The sequence below is a fragment of the Oncorhynchus mykiss genome, chromosome 19 (assembly GCF_057628025.1).
Source record: "Oncorhynchus mykiss isolate SJ-2025 chromosome 19, ASM5762802v1, whole genome shotgun sequence".
Lineage (NCBI taxonomy): Eukaryota > Metazoa > Chordata > Actinopteri > Salmoniformes > Salmonidae > Oncorhynchus > Oncorhynchus mykiss.
In genome coordinates, this window is record NC_143040.1 from 27,742,677 (window position 1) to 27,767,514 (window position 24,838).

The window sequence follows — 24,838 nt, forward strand, 5'->3', positions numbered from 1 at the left end:
TTTACCAGATCTAATCTGTTATATTCTCCTACATTCATTTCACACTTCAACAAACTTCAAGGTGTTTCCTTTCAAATGGTATCAAGAATAGGCATATCCTTGCTTCAGGCAGTTAGAGTTGGGTACATCATTTTAGGCGCAAATTTTAAAAAAAGGGTCCGATCCTTATTAAAACAGTTACAGAGTTTCATAGTTGTGATATGAGAAAACTGAGGATGGATCAACAACATTTGAGTTACTCCCCAATACTAACCCACAGTTGAAGTCGGAAATTTAAATACACTTAGGTTGGAGTCACCAAATCTCATCAAGACTCCACAAATGTCTAGTTAAACTTCTTATTGCTTAGATCCCGCTAACGGGATCGATATGACAACAGCCAGTGACAGAAATCTCATAATTAAAATTCGTCAAACATAGAAGTATTTTACACCATGTTAAAGATAAACTTGTTGTTAACCCACAACCGTGTGCGATTTCAAAAAGGCTTTACGACGAAAGCACAACAAATTATTATGTTAGGTCTGCACCTAGTCACAGAAAAACACAGCCATTTTTCCAGCCAAAGAGAGGAGTCACAAAAGCAGAAATAGAGATAAAATGAATCACTAAACTTTGATGATCTTCACCAGATGACACTCATAGGACTTCATGTTACACAATACATGTATGTTTTGTTCGATGAAGTTCATATTTATATCCAAATATCTGAGTTTACATTGGCGCGTTGTTAATTAAGTAGTTCCAAAACATCCGGTGATTTTGCAGAGAGCCACATCAATTTACAGAAATACTCATCATAAATGTTGATGAAAATACAAGTGTTATGCATGGAAATTTAGATACACTTCTCCTTAATGCAACCGCTGTATCAGATTTCAAAAAAGCTTTACCGAAAAAGCACACCATGCAATAATCTGAGTACAGCACTCAGACAAAACAAGCAATATAGATATCCACCATGTTATGGAGTCAACAGAAGTCAGAAATAGCATTATAAATATTCACTTACCTTTGATGATTTTCATCAGAATGCACTCCCATGAATCCCAGTTCCACAATACATGTTTGATTTGTTAGATAAAGTCCATAATTTATGTCCAAATACCTCCTTTTTTCCCCATGCGTTTAGTACACAATCTAAACTCACAAGGCGCAGGCAAGTCCAGGCAAAAGTTCAGACGAAAAGTCATATTACAGTTCGTAGAAACATGTCAAACGAAGTTTGGAATCAATATTTAGGATGTTTTTATCATAAATCTTCAATAATGTTCCAACCGGAGAATTCCTTTGTTTGTAGAAATATAATGGAATGCAAGCGAACTCTCACGTGTGTCACATTCGTTGAATGGAGGAGACCAAGGCGCAGAGTAATTTGAATAGATCTTCTATTTATTAACGAAGAACACTTAAACAAACTTACAAAAACAACAAAATTACCGTGAAGCTATATATGATAAGTACAGGCAACTAACACATAGACAATAACCCACGAAATACCCAAGGAATATGGCTGCCTAAATATGGTTCCCAATCAGAGACAACGATAAACAGCTGCCTCTAACTGAGAACCAATCTAGGCAACCATAGACATACATAACACCTAGACTAGTAAACACCCATAAACACCTAGACTAGTAAACACCCATAGACATACAAAACCCCTAGACAGGAACAAAAACACATAATAAAGAAAACAAAGAATACTAAGGTCAGGGCGTGACAACGTGAGCGCGCGTGATCAGCTCATGGCACTCTGGCAGACCTCTGACTCATTCAGCTCCCATTCCCCCCTCCTTCACAGTAGAAGAAGGTTCTAATGACTGTTGACATCTAGTGGAAACCTTAGGAAGTGCAATATGACCCCATAGACACTGTATATTCGATAGACGATGACTTGAAAAACTACAAACCTCAGATTTCCCACTTCCTGGTTGTATTTTTTCTCAGGTTTTTGCCTGCCATATGAGTTCTGTTATACTCACAGACATCATTCAAACAGTTTTAGAAACTGAGTGTTTGCTATCCTAATTTGCATATATTAGCTACTGGGCCTGAGTAGCAGGCAGTTTACTCTGGGCACCTTATTCATCCAAGCTACTCAATACTGCCCCCAGCCATAACAAGTTTTAACAAACTATAGTTTTGTCAAGTTGGTTAGGACATCTACTTTGTGCATGACACAAATCAATTTTTCTACAATTGTTTAGAGACAGATTATTTCACTTATAATTCACTATATCACATTTCCAGTGGGTGGAAGGTTACATACATTAAGTTGACTGTGCCTTTAAACAGCTTGGAAAATTCCAGAAAATGATGTCATGGCTTTAGAAGCTTCTGATATGCTAATTGATATAATTTGAGTCAATTGGAGGTGTACCTGTGGATGTATTTCAAGGCCTACCTTCAAACTCAGTGACTCTTTGCTTGACATCATGGGAAAATCAAGAGAATCAGCCAAGTCCAAAAATTCTAGACTTCCACAAGTCTGGTTCATCCTTGGAAGCACATTTCCAAATCCCTGAATGTACCACCAAGTGGCTTAAGGACAACAAAGTCAAGCTATTGGAGTGGCCCTCACAAAGCCCTGACCTCAATCCTATAGAAAATGTGTGGGCAGAATTGAAAAACAAACCTGACTCAGTTACACCAGCTCTGTCAGGAGGAATGGGCCAAAATGTACCCAACCAGACTTGTGGAGGTACAGCACTAATTATGTTCAAGTAAAAAAAATTGGATGGATTGTATGTCAAAATAACCACCTGAATCATTTTTCACAGTGTGTTGTCAAACTCAGGGTATTAGAATTTAATTAATAAATGACTATTTACTTCGTAAGTTATTTATACTTTATTAACTTTATTTCCATGTGAGGAAACTTATTTTGTGGAGTGATTGTGTCACGCCCTGACCTTAGATTCTCTGTTTTTCTATATATTTTGGTTAGGTCAGGGTGTGACTAGGGTGGGTACTGTAGTTGTTGTATGTCTAGGGGTTTTGTCATCTAGGGTTTTGTATGTCTATGTTGGCATGATATGGTTCCCAGTCAGAGACAGCTGTTTATCGTTGTCTCTGATTGGGGATCATATTTAGGTAGCCATTTCCCCCATTGTTAGTTGTGGGATCTTGTCTATGTTTCGTTGCCTGTCAGCACTAGTTTGTATAGCTTCACGTTTCGTTTGGTTGTTTGTTGTTTTTGTTCATTCATTAAAAAGAGAATGAACGCATACCACCCTGAGCCTTGGTCCGATCTTTATGACGAACGTGACAGATTGACACGACAATATGCAAATATTAACAAGCAAAGAACAAGTAACATTTGAATAATACATAAAAGACACTAAAGGATGTGACAACACTTACAGTACAAAACTTAGAGACCATTTCATGCCATTAATTAAGGAGCATGATTGGAGGTTTGTTTATATATATATATATATATATATATATATATATATATATATATATTTGCGTTATTGGTTTTGATCAAGCGAGATCTACGTCTGTATTGCTCAGAAGCTGCATAGTTCTCATGCGGTGTGTATGACGCTGTGTGTTTCTCATTTAATCTTTAACCACTTGCCTTTTATGTATTTGATGGATTCATGGTCTTTTCCAATGAACTTGCCACCAAATCATGCTCTTACTTCCTGGTTAAATTAGGATCTGTCTACACACTTTCCCCTGCTGTCGTTGATATCCCCATTTAGTTTTATAGTCCATATGTTGCATTAGCTATTGTATAATTTGAATGACCGTATTGCAAAAACACCTCACATTTTCTAAACTAACTTGATGTATTATTCATATTGATGGTATCGCTCAGAATATGAACTGGTATATTTCAATGTTGTGTGCAAGTCACCAGTTTCTACTGTGTTTATCAATTGGAACAGTACTTTCTGAAATAAATAAAAAAGTTGATTTAATGTTTAATTCAAAATGTTAATTTAATAGGTATACTGAACAAAAATATAAACGCAACATGTAAAGTGTGCCACACCCGTTAGGGGGATAGATTATTTTGGCAAATGAGAAATGCTCACTAACAGGGATGTTAACAAATTTGGGGATCTTTTATTTCAGCTCATGAAACATGGGACTTTGCGTTTTATATTTTTTGTTCAGTATAAATATATGATTACTGTTCATTACATCATTTGGGGTGCATGCTTGTAAGTTGTTACTCACATGGTAACTCATATTGTAAATGATTTATAAATGAATTATTCAACGCACTTAAATGACCCAAAATATAATTATATTAAAACAGTAATGAAGAAAATGTACTTCTATGGGTTTTACATACTGGATTGAATATTATTAACAAGGTACTGAGTTACAATGTTTTTAAAACAGGGCAGTGGTCCGCATTAGTTCCTCGGCCACTTTGACACTTCAGTGATATGCCCAAAATAACTCAAAGTAAATATCATAAAGGTATTTGGTCTGCAATAGTTAAATGCAGTAGTTAAATGTAGTAGTTAAATGTAGTAGTTAAATGCAGTAGTTAAATGCAGTAGTTACATGCAGTAGTTAAATGTAGTAGTTAAATGCAGTAGTTAAATGTAGTAGTTAAATGTAGTAGTTAAATGCAGTAGTTAAATGTAGTAGTTAAATGCAGTAGTTAAATGTAGTAGTTAAATGTAGTAGTTAAATGCAGTAGTTAAATGCAGTAGTTAAATGCAGTAGTTAAATGCAGTAGTTAAATGTAGTAGTTAAATGCAGTAGTTAAATGCAGTAGTTAAATGCAGTAGTTAAATGTAGTAGTTAAATGCAGTAGTTAAATGTAGTAGTTAAATGCAGTAGTTAAATGTAGTAGTTAAATGCAGTAGTTAAATGCAGTAGTTAAATGTAGTAGTTAAATGTAGTAGTTACAAGCAGTTCATAATTAAAAAGGCAACACAAAAGCAAACAAATTATACAATAGGATTTGGATGTCTCATGTTGCAGGAAAGGTTCTCATTTTTTAAGTTATTTTCCATATAAATCTAACAGATTAAACATGTGCAAGCTCCAAATAAATAAGTAATGTCTTTGAGAGCCTATATGGATAAGTATAGTCACTTGAAAGATAAGGTATAGGCATTTTACCTTGCTGCATACATTTTAGCATTGGTTTGTCAAAAAAAATCCATACCTTTGTTTTATCCCTTAATTATCAATACTATGAATATCAATACTCATAAGCAGAAAAAAAAACAACACGAATTCTTAAGGAATGTCACAAATATCATACTTGACATCAAAAAGTACATTTAGGTGTGTTTTTGTTTTTGTGTACTTGGGGGTATGTACATGAAATACATATTTATTTTGTAATTAACACAGGTACAGTCCATTGTGCATTCTTCTGCCAAAGCAGGTCATTCATCTTAAGGGTGTCTCTATGAGAGCTGGAAAATTGGTCAAAATTGGTCAAGTTCATTGGTCAAGCCAATGCCACAGCAGCTATGACACAAGCTATTAGTTACCCAGCAACTGTACCATTAGCAGTGCCAACGTGAGAGGCAAGGCAGACAGACAGAAGGCAGTGGGTCGGGGAGCACTTCCTGAATTGACTGATGACTCTGAAAAAGTAGGAACAATAAAGATATGGTTCACTGGATGATAAAAGGGGAATGTCTTTTAATGTTTCTGTTCAAATGTTGACTTTGCTCTTACAGATGTGTAGTATGGTGACGATGAATACTTACCAACACTGACGCTGCCCTGTAGGATGTTCAGGGAGGTGGAACTGCTGGTGAAAGTTGCCTGTGCGCTGCTTGCACTGGGAACCGAATATTTGTTACTGAACACGAGTGTCATGTTGGAAACTACGGAGCCACTCCTAGGAAAGAAAATGGACAACCCACAGAAATCATTATCATCATTGCTGTCATCATCAAAGTTTTTAAGTCAGTCAGTCAGTAATGAGAATTCATACTTACTTGAATGAGTTGACAATGGAACGATTGAAGCTTAGGGTGTTAACAAAAATCTTGTTCACCTGCATTGAAAGATTTAAATACGATTAGCAAAGCTTAACATCATTCGCGTAAAAATGTAAACAGGGCCAGAACTCACAGTGCTGGGCCTCCTGAGTGGCGCAGTTGTCTAAGGCGCTGTGCCACTAGAGATCCTGGTTCGAGTCCAGGCTCTGTCACAGCCGGCCGTAACCAGGAGCCAAATTTAGGGCAGCAGGGTAGCCTAGTGGTTAGAGCGTTGGACTAGTAACCGGAAGGTTGCAAGTTCAAACCCCTGAGCTGACAAGGTCTGTTGTTCTGCTGACAAGGTCTGTTGTTCTGCCCCTGAACAGGCAGTTAACCCACTGTTCCTAGGCCGTCATTGAAAATAAGAATTTGTTCTTAAAACCTCTTAGAGCCATGTGAGACGCTAGCGTCCCACCTAGTCAACAGGAAATGGAAGTGCCAAATGCTAATAGTACTCGATAAAACTCAAACTTTCATTAAAACACACATGCAGGGTACTGAATTAAAGCTACACTCGTTGTGAATCTAGCCAACATGTCAGATTTTTAAAATGCTTTTCGGCGAAAGCATGAGAAGCTATTATCTGATAGCATGCAACACCCCGAAATACCTGAAGGGGACGTAAACAAAATAATTAGCGTAGCCGGCGCTACACAAAACGCAGAAAAAGCTTTGACGAGCTTCTTTGTTGGCATATGTCCCATAAACATCACAATTGGGTCTTTTTCCCGATTAAATCCGTCCATGTATACCCAAAATGTCCATTTATACAGCCCGTCTGATCCATGGAAAAGCACCGTTCCAAAACGCAACGTCATTTTTTTAAATTAAAAAAGTTGCCTATAAACTTTGACAAAACACTTCAAACTACTTTTGTAACCCAACTTTAGGTATTTGTAAACGTTAATAATCGATCAAATTGATCACGGGGCGATCTGTATTCAATAGCAGCTACTCTTGAAATCATCGTCCATTGTCTCTCTCCCATAAAACTCTTCCTGTGTACTGGATGACAGGAAGGGCCTATTTCTCATTCCACCCAGGATTAAAACCATTGAAATTGACAGTACTGGCGACATCGTGTGGAAGCTGTAGGAACTGTCAACTCGTCGCCATCTATTTTCTCTTGCCATAGACAATTCAGAGACTGGCGGATGAATCCTTTTCTTTTTTTGTGACCAGGTTTTTCTTGGGATTTCGCTTGCTGTTCACGTTCTGTTATAGTCACAGACATGATTTAACCAGTTTTAGAAACTTCAGAGTGTTTTCTATCCACACATACTAATCATATGCATATACTATATTCCTGGCATGAGTAGCAGGACGTTGAAATGTTGCGCAATTTTTAACAAAATGTTGAAAAAATGCAGGGGAGCCCACTGACTTGCCTAGTTAAATAAAGGTAAAAAATAAATAAAACATTTGGCAACGCACAATTGGCCCAGCGTCGTCCGGGATAGGGGAGGGATTGGCCGGCCAGGATGTCCTTGTCCCATCGCGCACGCTGACAGGGTTGCCAGGTGTATGGTGTTTCCTCCGACACATTGGTGCGGCCGGTTTCGGGTTAATAGGGCATTGTGTCAAGAAGCAGTGCGGTTTGGCTATGTCGTGTTTCGGAGGACGCACGGCTCTCGACCTTCGCCTCTCCCGAGTCCATACGGAAGTTGCAGTGATGGGACAAGACTGTAACTACCAATTTGATACCACAAAATTGGCGAGAAAATTCTGGATGTATTTCTGCATTTTAAAAGTTATGTACCTTGAAGACTTGATTACTGACATGCAAAACTGTAAATGTTTCCCATGTTGTGCGCATTGCACTCGCTGTTGCCCATAGCAGCTGTTAGGCAGGCACAAGGGTTCATGTCCACTAAGAAGACCGTAAAAAAGTCTGGATGGGGAGGTCCCAGAGTACGATATATTCATACTGAATAATCTTTGGTTCTATCTAACAATAGGATACCCACTCATATCTAGTCTCTCTGGTGTGGTGTATATTGATGAAAAGGGCTCTGGATACTTACCTCCGAGACCACTGTGCCAGCCAGAGCCTTGAATGCTGAAGAGGACGAGTTGGCAAGATCTGAGGTGAACATCTGGTTGAGGCTAAACCGAAGACTCAGGGTTCCTTCACTAGAAGATGGGGGATCAGTTGATGCGACAGCAGTGGTGGTGGCTGCCGCCGGAGCAGCGTTGGTGGTGGTGGCCACTGTTGGGGGTGGCGTGGTGACAGCTGCAGTTGGAGCAGCAGTGGCTGCAGTTGGAGCAGCAGTGGCTGCAGTTGGAGCAGCAGTGGCTGCAGTTGGAGCAGCAGTGGCTGCAGTTGGAGCAGCAGTGGCTGCAGTTGGAGCAGCAGTGGCTGCAGTTGGAGCAGCAGTGGCTGCTGTTGGAGCAGCAGTGGCTGCAGTTGGAGCAGCAGTGGCTGCTGTTGGAGCAGCAGTGGCTGCTGTTGGAGCAGCAGTGGCTGCAGTTGGAGCAGCAGTGGCTGCAGTTGGAGCAGCAGTGGCTGCAGTTGGAGCAGCACTTGCTGCAGTTGGAGCAGCAGTGGCTGCTGTTGGAGCAGCACTTGCTGCAGTTGGAGCAGCAGTGGCTGCTGTTGGAGCAGCACTTGCTGCAGTTGGAGCAGCAGTGGCTGCAGTTGGAGCAGCACTTGCTGCAGTTGGAGCAGCACTTGCTGCAACGGTGGTGGTTGCTGCGGTTGGAGCTGCAGTAGTCATTGTAGTAGTGCCTGCAAAATTGCAACATTCAATGAAATGTTTACATATTGCAATAAAGTAGTGTATGAGAAAAAGTAAAGTGATGTGTTGGTGAATTGTCTTACGCGTGACCACAATGGACGATGAATTAACAGGCAAGGTCAGGCCAGAGGTGTTGGAAGTAATGGCAGTTTGTAAAGTTTGTGCTGACAGGCTAGTGTTAGGCACTGAGCTGATGTTGTTGAATATCAACGTAGACTCCACCACAATTGATCCTGACCTGAAAATAATATGTTTTTTAAAAATATCTTTTGAAAGCGTTACTTCAGTAAGAACCCGTCCCAAGGCATACTAAATAACAATATTCATAGAAATGTTATTTTTCTTCATCCACACTGTTTCAAAGTCATTCAAATTATAATCATGTACCCACCGGAATCTATTGACAACAGTTTGAATAAATCTGGCTCCAAATTCAGCCTTGAACAAGTTATCCAGCTGAAAAAAGTGGATACAGAATTAAAAGTTATATTATATTAACAATTCAACCATGTGTGGCTGGTATCAAGATGCCATATGATGAATTATGACAACGATAATCATGGTTATGATTTTCTGAAGCGCCTTTCAAGAAAACTAAGGGCACTATCTTTGGTAAAATGAAATCAAATGTAAGTTACCTGTGTAGACACTTGTTTAGCCAATGCCAGGAACTCTGGTGAACTGCTGTTGCTCAGAGAGCTAGTAAAGTTAGATGTCAGGCTGAACTGCAGTGACAGTTGAGGGCTGGTCAATGGCTCCTCTGTTGCTGGGGCTGTCTTTGTAGTTGGCACTTGGGTAGTTGGTACTTGGATAGTTGGTACTGGGATATTTGGTGTTTCGGTCAAATTGGTTACCGGAGCGGTTGGAGCTACAGTAGCATTTACTACTGTGGTAGTTGGAGGAGCTGTTGCATTGACTACTGGAGTAGTTGGAGGTGCCGTTGCATTGACTACTGCGTTCGTTGCAGGGGCTGTTGTGTTGAGTACCGTGTCAACTACCGTGTTTGTAGTTGACACGTTTGAGGGGGCCGAAGTTGCATTCCCTGTAATGTGCTGCATTGACATGTTCAAAGGGGCGGACGTTGCGTGCACGACCATATACGCTGTTGACATTGGAGGAACCGGAGTAGAAGTAGTAGTTGGAGCTGGGGTTGAAACAACTCCTGGAAGACAGCAAATCATCAGACGTCATGATGTACGTATAATAGAAGATGTACTGGTCTCAAAGAAAATAGGTCTTCTATAAAACATTAAGCATTGCACACAGCTTCAACAACATCTGATCATTGTTAACTATCAGAATTATATTGGAACATGAAAAGATAGAATAGATGGCTTTAATATCCAATCAACAATTGTTTACAGGAATTTGTGTCAGTTGTCATAATGTGCTTATAATGTTGAACAGTTAAGTGATATAGAGACCAGATCAATATAATTAATATAATATAATGAAACATAGAAAAGTAAAATGCAGACATATAAAGAAGTGCAGCTGTATGATAACTTGGTATTTTACGAACATGAGGTAGAGAGAGTGCAGGGAAATATTGAGTTACTAAGAGTTCAGAATTTAGAAAATGAAGGTGTCATACTTGTTGCTGTGATAGAAGCTGTGTTCAATGGGAGAGAAAAATTAGAGCTGTTGCTTGAGACACTCTCTGTCAAAGTTGTGACCACCGCACTGGACTCAGGGACTGAGCTGGCATTGTTAAATATCAGCTTAGCGTCTACCACAACCGAACCTTCACTGGAAACCAACCAAATGAAAAACAATTAATGTGATACCGTCAGTAAATCAGATTCATATTTAAATGCTATGACAATTATGAACACTTACACAAATTAATAATTTACCGTAAAAATAATTGATGAATACAATGTCTATCTTAAAATTAATTCCAAGAATGGCCCTAAGTAAAAATACAAACTCAAGAATAACTACCTACCTGAAACCTAGGACCTCTGTGCGATTGAAACGGGATCCATATTTGTTTTGGTAAACTGTGTCCAACTGTAAATGTAATATAACCAATTTTAGCAATTTATCTCGAAAACTTAAATGTTGACATGCACAATTTGAGGGAAAGTGTCTGACATAATGGCAAATATGAAAACTTATTTGGGGGATAATATCCCTCTTTATGAACCTGACAGAAAGTACTACTAAATATGAACAGTATTTTTTTTTTAAAGAATATAAAACTGAAATTACCGCTGTAGCCACAATGGTTGCTAATGCATGGAACTCTGCTGAAGATGTATTATTCAAGTCTGCCGTGAAGTTTTGCTCTAATTTGAACTCCAACTTCACCTCCGGTGGTGGAGGTGCCGGTGTTGTGGTAGCTTTGATCAGAGCAGCTGTGGTTGTTGCTGGAGCAGCTGTAGTTGGCGTAGCAGCAGCTGTGGTTGTTGTGGGAGCGGCTGTGGTTGTGGTGAGGATGGCTGTGGTTGTTGTTGATGCAACTGTGGTTGTTATTGCAGCAGCTGCTGTTGCTATGGGGGCAAATGTGGTTGTTGTGGGAGAAGATATGGTTGTTGTGGGTGTAGTTGCAGTTGTTATACGAGCAGCAGTGGTTGTTAAGGGAGCAGCTGTGGTTGTTGTGGGATCTGCTATTGTTGTCGTGGCAGCAGTTGTGGTAACTTCAGCTGTGGTTGTTGTGTGAGCTACAGTGGTTGTTGAGGGTGCAGCTGTAGTTGTTGTAGCCGCAGCTGTAGTTGTCGTTGGTGCTGCTGCTGTTGTTATGGAATCAGCTCTGGTCGTTGTGGGAGCAGTTGTGGTTGATGTCGGAGCAGCTACGGTTGTTGTGGGAGCAGCTGTGGTTGTTGGGGAAGAAGCTATGGTTGTTGTGGGATCTGCTATTGTTGTAGTAGCAGCAGCTGTGGTTGTGATAACTGCAGCAGTGGTTGTTGTGTGAGCTGCAGTGGTTGTTGTGGGTGCAGCTGTTGTTGTTGTAGCCGCAGCTGTAGTTGTCGTTGGTGCTGCTGCTGTTGTTGTGGGAGCAGCTGGGGTTGTTGTGGAAGCAGTTGTGGTTGTTGTGGGATCAGCTATTGTTGTTGTAGCAGCAGCTGTGGTTGTGGTAACTGCAGCTGTGGTTGTTGTGTGAGCTGCAGTGGTTGTTGTGGGTGCAGCTGTAGTTGTTGTGAAAACAGATGTGGTTGTTGTGGGATCTGCTATTGTTGTCGTAGCAGCTGTGGTTGTGGTAACTGCAGCTGTGGTTGTTGTGTGAGCTACAGTGGTTGTTGTGGGTGCAGCTGTAGTTGTTGTACCTGCAGCTGTAGTTGTCATTGGTGATGCTGTGGTTATTATGGAATCAGCTCTGGTCGTTGTGGAAGCAGTTGTGGTTGTTGTGGGAGCAGCTGTGGATGTTGGGGAAGAAGCTGTAGTTGTTATGGGAGCTGCTGTGGTTGTTGTGGGAGAAGCTGGGGTTGTTGTGGGGATGGCTGTGGTTGTTGTGGGTGCAGCTGTTGTTGTTGTAGCCACATCTGTAGTTGTCGTTGGTGCTGCTGTTGTTGTGGGAGCAGCTGGGGTTGTTGTGGGAGCAGTTGTCGTTGTTGTGGGAGAAGATGGGGTTGTTGTGGGGATGGTTGTTGATGTTGCAGCAGCCGTGGATGTTGTGGGGATGGTTGTTGATGTTGCAGCAGCCGTGGTTGTTGTGGGGATGGCTGTGGTTGTTGTGAGAGCTGCTGTGGTTGTTGTGGGAGCAGCTGGGGTTGTTGTGGGGATGGCTGTAGTTGTTGTGGGGATGGCTGTGGTTGTTGTAAGAGCATCTGTGGTTGTTGTGGGGATGGTTGTTGATATTGCAGCAGTCGTGGATGTTGTAGGGATGGCTGTGGTTGTTGTGAGAGCTGCTGTGGTTGTTGTGGGAATGGCTGTAGTTGTTGTGGGGATGGCTGTGGTTGTTGTGAGAGCTGCTGTAGTTGTTGTGGGAATGGCTGTAGTTGTTGTGGGGATGGCTGTAGTTGTTGTGGGGATGGCTGTGGTTGTTGTAAGAGCATCTGTGGTTGTTGTGGGAATGGTTGTTGATGTTGCAGCAGCCGTGGATGTTGTGGGGATGGTTGTTGATGTTGCAGCAGCCGTGGTTGTTGTGGGATCAGCTGTAGATGATGTGGGAGCAGCTAAGGTTGTTGGGGAAGAAGCTATGGTTGTTGTGGGATCTGCTATTGTTGTCGTAGCAGCAGCTGTTGTTGTGATAACTGCAGCTGTGGTTGTTGTGTGAGCTGCAGTGGTTGTTGTGGGTGCAGCTGTTGTTGTTGTAGCCGCAGCTGTAGTTGTCGTTGGTGCTGCTGTTGTTGTGGGAGCAGCTGGGGTTGTTGTGGGAGAAGTTGTGGTTGTTGTGGGATCTGCTATTGTTGTCGTAGCAGCAGCTGTGGTCGTGATAACTGCAGCTGTGGTTGTTGTGTGAGCTGCAGTGGTTGTTGTGGGTGCAGCTGTAGTTGTCGTAGCCGCATCTGTAGTTGTCGTTGGTGCTGCTGTTGTTGTGGGAGCAGCTGGGGTTGTTATAGGAGCAGTTGTGGTTGTTGTGGGATCTGCTATTGTTGTCTTAGCAGCTGTGGTTGTGGTAACTGCAGTTGTGGTTGTTGTGTGAGCTACAGTGGTTGTTGTGGGTGCAGCTGTAGTTGTTGTACCTGCAGCTGTAGTTGTCATTGGTGATGCTGTGGTTATTATGGAATCAGCTTTGGTCGTTGTGGAAGCAGCTGTGGTTGTGGGAACTGCAGCTGTGGTTGTTGTGGGAGCAGTTGTGGATGTTGGGGAAGAACCTGTGGTTGTTATGTGAGCTGCTATGGTTGTTGTGGGAGAAGTTGGAGTTGTTGTGGGGATGGCTGTGGTTGTTGTGAGAGCTGCTGTGGTTGTTGTGGGAGCAGCTGGTGTTGTTGTGGGGATGGCTGTAGTTGTTGTGGGGTTGGCTGTGGTTGTTGCAAGACCATCTGTGGTTGTTGTGGGGACGGTTGTTGATGTTGCAGCAGCCGTGGATGTTGTGAGAGATGCTGTGGTTGTTGTGAGAGCTGCTCTGGTTGTTGTGGGAGTTGCTTGGGTTGTTGTGGGGATGGCTGTAGCTGTTGTGAGGATGGCTGTGGTTGTTGTAAGAGAATCTGTGGTTGTTATGGGGATGATTTTTGATGTTGCAGCAGTCGTGGATGTTGTGGCGATGGTTGTTGATGTTGCAGCAGCCGTGGTTGTTGTGGGGATGGCTGTGGTTGTTGTGAGACCTGATGTGGTTGTTGTGGGAGCAGCTGGGGTTGTTGTGGGGATGGCTGTAGTTGTTGTGGGGATGGCTGTGGTTGTTGCAGCAGCCGTGGATGTTGTGTGGATGGCTGTTGATGTTTCAGCAGCCGTGGTTGTTGTGGGAGCAGCTGTAGTTGATGTGGGAGCAGCTACGGTTGTTGGGGAAGAAGCTATGGTTGTTGTGGGATCTGCTATTGTTGTCGTAGCAGCAGCTGTGGTTGTGATAACTGCAGCAGTGGTTGTTGTGGGTGCAGCTGTTGCTGTTGTAGCCGCAGCTGTAGTTGTCGTTGGTGCTGCTGTTGTTGTGGGAGCAGCTGGGGTTGTTGTGGGAGCAGTTGTGGTTGTTGTGGGATCTGCTATTGTTGTTGTGGGAACAGCTGGGGTTGTTGTGGGAGCAGTTGTGGTTGTTGTGTGAGCTGCAGTGGTTGTTGTGGGTGCAGCTGTTGTTGTTGTAGATTCAGCTATAGTTGACGTTGGTGCTGCTGTTGTTGTGGGAGCAGCTGGGGTTGTTGTGGGAGCAGTTGTGGTTGTTGTGGGATCTGCTATTGTTGTTGTGGGAACAGCTGGGGTTGTTGTGGGAGCAGTTGTGGTTGTTGTGTGAGCTGCAGTGGTTGTTGTGGGTGCAGCTGTTGTTGTTGTAGATTCAGCTGTAGTTGACGTTGGTGCTGCTGTTGTTGTGGGAGCAGCTGGGGTTGTTGTGGGAGCAGTTGTGGTTGTTGTGGGATCTGCTATTGTTGTTGTGGGTGCAGCTGGGGTTGTTGTGGGAGCAGTTGTGGTTTTTGTGGGATCTGCTATTGTTGACGTAGCAGCAGCTGTGGTTGTGAGAACTGCAGCTGTGGTTGTTGTGTGAGCTGCAGTGGTTGTTGTGGGTGCAGCTGTAGTTGTTGTAGCCACATCTGTAGTTGTCGTTGGTGCTGCTGTTGTTGTGGGAGCAGTTGTGGTTGTTGTGGGATCTGCTATTGTTGTCGTAGCAGCTGTGGTTGTGGTAACTGCAGCTGTGGTTGTTGTGTGAGCTACAGTGGTTGCTGTGGGTGCAGCTGTAGTTGATGTGGGAGCAGCTACGGTTGTTGGGGAAGAAGCTATGGTTGTTGTGGGATCTGCTATTGTTGTCGTAGCAGCAGCTGTGGTTGTGATAACTGCAGCTGTGGTTGTTGTGTGAGCTGCAGTGGTTGTTGTGGGTGCAGCTGTAGTTGTTGTAGCCACATCTGTAGTTGTCGTTGGTGCTGCTGTTGTTGTGGGAGCAGTTGTGGTTGTTGTGGGATCTGCTATTGTTGTCGTAGCAGCTGTGGTTGTGGTAACTGCAGCTGTGGTTGTTGTGTGAGCTACAGTGGTTGCTGTGGGTGCAGCTGTAGTTGATGTGGGAGCAGCTACGGTTGTTGGGGAAGAAGCTATGGTTGTTGTGGGATCTGCTATTGTTGTCGTAGCAGCAGCTGTGGTTGTGATAACTGCAGCTGTGGTTGTTGTGTGAGCTGCAGTGGTTGTTGTGGGTGCAGCTGTTGTTGTTGTAGATTCAGCTGTAGTTGACATTGGTGCTGCTGTTGTTGTGGGAGCAGCTGGGGTTGTTGTGGGAGCAAATGTGGTTGTTGTGGGATCTGCTATTGTTGTTGTGGGAACAGCTGGGGTTGTTGTGGGAGCAGTTGTGGTTGTTGTGTGAGCTGCAGTGGTTGTTGTGGGTGCAGCTGTTGTTGTTGTAGATTCAGCTGTAGTTGACATTGGTGCTGCTGTTGTTGTGGGAGCAGCTGGGGTTGTTGTGGGAGCAGTTGTGGTTGTTGTGGGATCTGCTATTGTTGTTGTGGGAACAGCTGGGGTTGTTGTGGGAGCAGTTGTGGTTGTTGTGTGAGCTACAGTGGTTGTTGTGGGTGCAGCTGTTGTTGTTGTAGATTCAGCTGTAGTTGACGTTGGTGCTGCTGTTGTTGTGGGAGCAGCTGGGGTTGTTGTGGGAGCAGTTGTGGTTGTTGTGGGATCTGCTATTGTTGACGTAGCTGCAGCTGTGGTTGTTGTGTGAGCTACAGTGGTTGTTGTGGGTGCAGCTGTAGTTGTTGTAGCCACATCTGTAGTTGTCGTTGGTGCTGCTGTTGTTGTGGGAGCAGTTGTGATTGTTGTGGGATCTGCTATTGTTGTCGTAGCAGCTGTGGTTGTGGTAACTGCAGCTGTGGATGTTGTGTGAGCTACAGTGGTTGTTGTGTGTGCAGCTGTAGTTGATGTGGGAGCAGCTACGGTTGTTGGGGAAGAAGCTATGGTTGTTGTGGGATCTGCTATTGTTGTCGTAGCAGCAGCTGTGTTTGTGATAACTTCAGCTGTGGTTGTTGTGTGAGCTGCAGTGGTTGTTGTGGGTGCAGCTGTTGTTGTTGTAGTCGCAGCTGTAGTTGTCGTTGGTGCTGCTGTTGTTGTGGGAGCAGCTGGGGTTGTTGTCGGAGCAGTTATGGTTGTTGTGGGAGCAGTTATGGTTGTTGTGGGATCTGCTATTGTTGTTGTGGGAACAGCTGGGGTTGTTGTGTGAGCTGCAGTGGTTGTTGTGGGTGCAGCTGTTGTTGTTGTAGATCCAGCTGTAGTTGACGTTGGTGCTGCTGTTGTTGTGGGTGCAGCTGTAGTTGTTGTGGGAGCAGTTGTGGTTGTTGTGTGAGCTGCAGTGGTTGTTGTGGGTGCAGCTGTTGTTGTTGTAGATTCAGCTGTAGTTGACGTTGGTGCTGCTGTTGTTGTGGGAGCAGCTGGGGTTGTTGTGGGAGCAGATGTGGTTGTTGTGGGATCTGCTATTGTTGTCGTAGCAGCTGAGGTTGTGGTAACTGCAGCTGTGGTTGTTGTGTGAGCTACAGTGGTTGTTGTGGGTGCAGCTGTAGTTGTTGTACCTGCAGCTGTAGTTGTCATTGGTGATGCTGTGGTTGTTATGGAATCAGCTCTGGTCGTTGTGGAAGCAGTTGTGGTTGTTGTGGGAGCAGCTGTGGATGTTGGGGAAGAAGCTGTGGTTGTTATGGGAGCTGCTGGTGTTGTTGTGGGAGAAGCTGGGGTTGTTGTGGGGATGGCTGTCGTTGTTGTAAGAGCATCTGTGGTTGTTGTGGGGATGGTTGTTGATGTTGCAACAGCCGTGGATGTTGTGGGGCTGGTTGTTGATGTTGCAGCAGCCGTGGTTGTTGTGAGAGCTGCTGTGGTTGTTGTGGGAGCTGCTATGGTTGTTGTGGGGATGGCTGTAGTTGTTGTAAGAGCATCTGTGGTTGTTGTGAGGATGTCTGTAGTTGATTTTGTCGCATCTGTCATAGATGGAGCAACAGTTATGGTCGTTGTGAGAGCTGATGTGGTTGTTTTGGAAGTAGCTGGGGCTGTTGTGGGAGCTGTGGAGACGGCTGTAGTTGTTTTAGCCGCATCTGAGGTTGATGTAGAAACAGCTATGGTAAAAAATAAAAGACCGATTATCAACTCAAGGCTGCATAGTTCAATGGAAATGACCTACTCCACCTCAGCTCCCTCTTTGGGACCGTATCACACCTCCCACATTGTGATCTATTTTAATAGAATTGCAGAGCATTGAATTAACCATCCCTTGCGTATGCAAGCTATAATTAAATGATGTATTATAACAAAGTAGTACCAGTGAATCTGTAATGAACAACAAGTGCAAATAATATTTGAGTCCTACTTGTAGCCACAATGGAGTCTGTGCTCATTGGGAGAGAGAAATTAGAGCTGTTGCTTGAAACTGCCTCTACCATCATGGCTGCCACAGCACTGGGCTCAGGGACTGAGCTGATATTGTTAAATACCCGCTTAGTGGGAAATGAAACAGTATTTACTGCTGAAGCCACAGTGGTTGCTAATACAGTGCCACCGACATGGCCCACTACAAAGGACTGTGGGCTATCCTTCTCTGTGGTCGACGTGAGTAAGACATTTGAACGTGTTAACAGTCGCAAGGCTGCCGGCCCTGACGGCATCCTTAGTTGTGTCCTCAGAGCATGCGCAGACGAGCTTGCTGGTGTGTTTACGGACATATTCAATCTCTCCCTATCCCAGTCTGCTGTCCCCACATGCTTCAAGATGGCCACCATTGTTCCTGTATCCAAGAAGGCAAAGGTAACTGAGCTGAATGACTATCGCCCCGTAGCACTCACTTCTGTCATCATGAAGTGCTTTGAGAGACTAGTCAAGGATCATATCACCTCCACCCTACCTGGACCCTAGACCCACTCCAATTTGCATTCCACCCCAATAGGTCCACAGACGATGCAATCGCCATCACACTGCACACTGCCCTATCCCATCTGGAAAAGAGGAATACCTACAGTTGAAGTCGGAAGTTTACATACGCTGAGTCATTAAAACTTGTTTTTCAACCACTCCACAAATGTTTTTGTTAACCAGCTATAGTTTTGACAAGTCGGTTAGGACATCTACTTCGTGCATGACACAAATAATTTTTCCAACAATTGTATACAGACAGATTATTTCACTTATAATTCACTGTATCACTTACAATTCACTGTAATTCCAGTAGGTCAGAAGTTTACATACACTAAGTTGACTGTGCCTTTAAACAGCTTGGAAAATTCCAGAAAATGATGTCATGGCTTTAGAAGCTTCTGATAGGCTAATTGACATCATTTGAGTCAATTGGAGGTGTACCTGTGGATGTATTTCAAGGCTTTCAAACTCAGTGCCTCTTTGCTTGACATCATGGGAAAATCAAATTAAATCAGCAAAGACCTCAGAAATAAAATGTTAGACCTCCACAAGTCTGAGTCATCCTTGGGAGCAATTTACAAACGCCTGAAGGTACCAAGTTCATCTGTACAAACAATAGTACGCAAGTATAAACACCATGGGACCACGCAGCCGTCATACCGCTCGGGAAGAGACGTGTTCTGTCTCCTAGGGATGAACGCACTTTGGTGCGAAAAGTGCAAATCAATCCCAGAACAACAGTAAAGGACCTTGTAAAGATGCTGGAGGAAACAGGTACAAAAGTATCTATATCCACATTAAAACGAGTCCTATATCGACATAATCTGAAAGGCCGCTCAACAAGGAAGAATGGGAGAAACTCCCCAAATACATATGTGCCAAGCTTGTAGTGTCATACCCTAGAAGAGTCAAGGCTGTAATTGCTGCCAAAGGTGCTTCAACAAAGTACTGAGTAAATGGTCTGAATACATCAGTTTTGCATTTATTTTACTAAATTTGCAAAAATTTCTAAAAACCTGTTTTTGCTTTGTCATTATGGGGTATTGTGTGTAGATTGATGATTAAAAAAACAATTTTAGAATAAGGCTGTAACGTAACAAAATGTGGAAAAGGTCAAGGGGTCTTAATACTTTACAAATTTACTGTATGTAACTACCATGTAAAGGTATTCGGGACACTTATTGTGAAGTGGGATCCAAAGTAAATTTTGCATGCAAAGATAAGACAAGTACTCCAGCTACCAACTATTTTGTCCAAGTGTTTACGTACTGTTGGTATCTGGTGGCACTCAGCCTGAAATCACACCACCCGCAAGTGGCAATGAATTGAATGCAGGCTTGTTTTTTTGTGTGGCTTCGTTTTCTACGTTTATCCTAACCACTTGGTAGCATCTCTTTGAGGCATTGTTCGGTAGCTTTGTTAATAATAACTGCATTTTGCAATTCTAAATGTTAGGAAGCAGGGATTTTTGACTGCATATGGTGTGGTCACATTTATCAATTGGGGTTTCCTTGCAATGGATTGTGTTGAAGTAGTTGGAATGTTGATACATATACAGGTACATTACCAATTGTTGTTTTGTCCCAAACACTTGTGGTCGTTGCTGATGTCTTCCCTACTAGTCCTGTTAGAAAAAGAAAGTCAGAACTATTTCCAACGATAGTGGTAAAAGGTGGCTGTGCAACCCCTCATGAGCAAATAGCTATTTTAACCTGTGAGGTTTAACCCCTGAGGAACATACCCACACACAACCACCCACCCACCCACCCACACACACAAAACACACACACTGATGTATGCACACACAACTACCCACACACAGTGTATTACCTGCTAGCAGAAGGAGAATCGTCAGAGGTTCCATATCCGTCACGTCCCTGTTGAGGTGTACAACATCAATCCACGCACATCAAATCTTAAATGACATTAACCCTTATTGAAGGACTTTCTGCTCCATTACATTTTATTGTTGAAGATAACACTGTAAAAATACCAGCAAATCAGCTCCAAGTGATTTTAATTTTGGAAATCTATTCCAAAGTATTCCCATGCATAATACAGATATATATGTGTTTGTATACAAATGTAAGCAAGGCTTGAAATTCAAATATTAGATATGTTTGGCCTTTGCAGCCAAACAAATTAGTAATTATGTAGATTTGTTGATAACTGCATTTTGCAATTCTAAATGTTATGAAGCAGGGATCTGTGACTTCAAGGATTACCACCGGGACCCAACACCTAAGGGTGACAGCTCAAAACTCCAACAGAGAATTCCTGCTGACTACAATTGACAAACCATAGGTTGGTATTTTACTGACAGTAATATACACACACAGCGATGAGTTTATCCAGCCAGATCAGAACTTCAAAACATAACATCCAAACCTGAGCATTCCAATTCTTTGTTACTGTGTAATCTTTGAAGATCCTATCTCAGTGGGTGTCCTGAACGCTGTTACAACTCCTACATTTAAAATACTCTTTAAAACGCATAAGAGACTAGAACTGCAAAGGAGGACGAAACAGAAATGCTTTAGGTCCATCTCTCTTGCCATCTATAACTGCACTTTCAAACACCCAGTGCTGCTGAAAGATGAGACCCATTTTATAGCCACATTAAAATCTGTTCTGGGGAATAGTGTGGCATTCGAACAAAGCTCACAGAACCAGTCTTGAGAAGATACGTGATAATGCCAAATCTCTCTCTCTCTCTCTCTCTCTCTCTCTCTCTCTCTCTCTCTCTCTCTCTCTCTCTCTCTCTCTCTCTCTCTCTCTCTCTCTCTCTCTACGTGATAAGACTTTTGATGAATGGAGAAAATGATCAATCAAATTAAACATTCTATCTTTTTAAATTCTGAGTTCAGGGACATATAAAATAAGTATGTGAAAACTACTTCAAGATGCACAGGAGGCTGTTGAGGAAAGGATGGCTCAAAATAGTGGAAGCGCACTACAGTTTCCATAAAATCATTCGATTTTGACCTTACACAGTGTCACACCCTGATCTGTTTCACCTGTCTTTGTGATTGTCTCCACCCCCCTCCAGGTGTTGCCCATCTTCCCCATTATCCCCTGTGTGTTTTTACCTGTGTTCTCTGTTTATCTGTTGCCTTTTTGTCTTGTTTGTAAAACCAACCAGCGTTTTTGTGTCAGCTCCTGCTTTTCCCCAGTCTCTCTTTTCTCGTCCTCCTGGTTTTTGACACTTGCCTGTCCTGACCCTGTACCCACCCGCCTGACCACTCTGCCTGCCCCTGCCCCTGACTGCCGTCCTGTACCTTTGCCCCACCTCTGGATTACTGACCTCTGCCTGACCTGACCCTGAGCCTGCCTACTGTCCTGTACCTTTGCCCCTGTTGCTGTAATGAACATTGTTACTTCGACACTGGGTCTTGCCTTGAAATCTGATATTCCGATTAAGCAAAGTAAAGTGTTTAAATCACTATTTCCATACTGCAGTGAACAAAAATATAAATGCAACATGTAAAGTGTTGGTCCCATGCTTCATGAGCTGAAATAAAAGATCCCAGAAATGTTCCAGACGCACAAAGATATTATTTCTCTCAAATTTTGAGCACAAATTGTTTACATCCCTGTTAGTTAGCATTTCTCCTTTGCCAAAATAACCCATCCACCTGACAGTTGTGGCTTATCAAGACGCTGATTAAACAGCAGGAGCGCCTTGTGCTGGAGACAATAGAATGGCACTCTAAAATGTGCAGTTTTGTCACACAACACAATGAAACTGATGTCTCAAGTTTTGAGTTAGCATGTAATTGGCACGCTGACTGCAGGAATGTACACCAGAGCTGTTGGCAGATCATTTTATGTTAATTTATCTACCATAAGCCACCTCCAACGTCGTTTTAGAGAATTTGGCAGATCATGTGTAAGGTGTTGTGTGGCCGAGCGGTTTGCTGATGCCAACATTGTGAACATAGTGCTCCATGGTGGCGGTGGGGTTATGGTATGGGCAGGCATAAACTACGGACAACGAACACAATTACATTTTATCGATTAGCAATTTGTATGCACAAAAATACCGCAACGAGATCCTGAGGCCCATTGTGATATCTATTTTTTTAAGGTATCTGTAACCAACATATGCATATCTGTATTCCCAGTCATGTGAAATCCATAGATTAGGGCCAATTGAATTCATTTCAATTGACTGATTTCCTCATATGAACTGTAACTCAGTAAAATCATTGAAAATTGTTGCATGTTGCATTTCTTTTTGTTCAGTATATTTCCATAATCAGTTTATTATCAAATGATTAGTGTGCATGTAAACATACTTTTATGACCCAATTAAGGACGTTTTCTGAAATATGTGTTTGACCAACAGGAAATACGTCAAAGATGACTGCAGATGTTATTCCAAATATAAATATAAACCACAAATATTCCATAGCCTATAAGTGGTTCTCAAACCTCTCCTAGCCTCTCTATATGTTTGCTTTATTCCAGAGCTTGCACACTTGATTTAATTTGTCAACTAATCATCAAACCAGTTCAGGCGTCCCCGAAGGAGAGGTTTGAGAAATAATGGCTATATCAACATCTTTGTGCCCCGCTATTCAAATATCCTGTCAAACATGGGTTTACCCTGTAGATGCAACCATGCCTTTAATTGCCACCAAAACATATTGAAAGTACATCAGGATGAATTGGCTATGTTGTCTTTGGAAGATGACCCGTTAATAACAGATGGTGCAGATGTGCCAGCTTTCAATTGCAAAGGTAAGTCTACAGGGTCTTGAAACATGAAGATAAAATGCTTTGAAATTTGAACAAGCAATCATGGCCCTCAAATTCACTGCAGCAGTATTTTACCTGAGAATAAATCGTCCTATATCCGAGACGTTGTCAGCTAGGACCTGCAGATTGTAGCTTAATGAAATGAGAAATGATGTACAAAGAACGTATCCTCCTCGCTTTCTGTGAACTGAAGATGAACAACTTCTGGGAAGATGGCAAAGAATGGCACTTGAAATTTGTCCAACCCATTGAGGTTCTAACCCATTTATAGGCTAGGTTGTTCAGACTTGCAGGACTTGTTTGGCAGCTGCTATTGCTGAGCATCATTCATGCCTGTCAAAAAGCATATCCACTGGGTAGCCTACCTATAATCCAGGTAGAGATGCAGTGGCGATGATGAAACATAATAAATATGAGGAACTTCCTCATTCCTCCTGCTCAGACCTCAACCCTTCTCATCAAGTATAATTTTTAGCTTACACATTTCAACAACATGCTGGTTATTGTGGTTTAAACGTTCAATAGCTAAAAAAAATCTCTGGGGTGGACCATTATTTTAAAAGATTAGAAATCCCTTTAAAAAAAAAGTTGATGTATGAAGAAAAAAATAACAAGGGTACAACACTGTGTACATACCAGAGTTAGGGGGCAAACAAACTACTCATTCCATACAACATTGTGGTCTGTATCATTAAGCTTTGTCAGATTTCAAAAAGGTTTTATGGCAAAAGCACACCATGCAATTATCTGAGGACAGCGTCCCGCATAAAAAAGCATTACAAACATTATCCAAACAAGCAGAAGCTTCACGAAAGTCAGAAATAGCGATAAATTAAATGACTTACCTTTGAAGATCTTCCTCTGTTTGCAATCCCAAGGGTCCCAGCTACATAACAAATGGTTGTTTTGTTCGATAAAGTCCTTCTTTATATCCCAACAAAGTCAGTCTATTTGGCGCGCTTGATTCAGTAAACCACCGGTTTCCCTAGTTCAAAATGCATACAAATGAATCCCAAAAGTTACCAATAAACTTCATCCAAACAAGTCAAACAACGTTCCTAATCAATCCTCAGGTACCCTAATATGTAAATAAACGATCAAATTTAAGACTGAGAATTGTATGTTCATTACCGGAGATAATCGACGAAGTGCGCGCCCTCATCCATGCCCGCCACAATACCACAGCCAAAATGGGAGCCACCTAGAAAAACTACAAATTCTAGCTCGTTTTTCAAAAATCAAGGCTGAAACTCTTTTTTACTCCTGAACTTTAGGCTTGCCATAACAAAGGGGTTGAATACATTTCAACTTTTCATTTTTTCTTAATTTGGACAATTTTGGTAAAAAATGTATTCCAGTTTGACGTTATGGCGTATTGTGTGTCAGCCAGAGACAGAAAATATCAATTTAATACATTTTAAAGGGGTGATGTGTCTCTAATTTGTCTGTGTTTCTGTGTTGTATTCTAAAATGAACATTGCCTTTGGTCCAGTTATAATCTCTCCAATCTGTTTGTTTGATTGTCACTCTCTCTCAGGACTAATTTTGCGGCTTATCGTATGGCATGCTATATGCCGAAAGTATGATGGCATCACTGGATGGGGGGGGGGGGGACAGTGCACCCCTTGTCATTGTACATCTGAAGCAGAGAATAGCTCAAATCAGACATTGTTTACATAATGTTGAGCTAGCTATATATTGTTGAGCTAGCAATGTATATGAGGCTAAACATATTATATTCAACCTTTATTTTTATTTATTTTTAAACAAATACCAGATTTATGTGCTGACATCCCTTACAAAAATGTATTGAGGTAATCCTGTGGTAATTTTACCACATACAGTCAGGTATTCCTGTGGTACTTCTCCAGTGGTAGTCTTAATGTTGTCTGGGCTATTCAGGTGGTACCTGTCCTGTGGTATTCTTCTGATATCAAGCCATTGTGTGTATTTTGGGACATTTTA

At 42.4% G+C, this 24,838-nt stretch overlaps 1 protein-coding gene across 1 annotated transcript; it reads right to left on the bottom strand.

Moving 5' to 3' along the window:
• Window positions 1–4,247: 4,247 nt before the first annotated feature.
• Window positions 4,248–23,114, bottom strand: LOC110497535 (uncharacterized). Its single transcript, XM_021573678.3, has 13 exons — window positions 22,949–23,114; window positions 19,943–19,989; window positions 19,680–19,736; window positions 10,928–17,319; window positions 10,662–10,726; window positions 10,308–10,462; window positions 9,352–9,875; window positions 9,105–9,169; window positions 8,797–8,951; window positions 8,000–8,703; window positions 5,934–5,992; window positions 5,700–5,833; window positions 4,248–5,573 (listed from the first exon to the last, which is right to left on the bottom strand). The coding sequence occupies exons 2-13, from the start codon at window positions 19,974–19,976 to the stop codon at window positions 5,470–5,472; spliced, it is 8,448 nt and encodes a 2,815-aa protein (XP_021429353.3). The 5' UTR covers window positions 19,977–19,989; window positions 22,949–23,114; the 3' UTR covers window positions 4,248–5,469.
• Window positions 23,115–24,838: the final 1,724 nt, after the last annotated feature.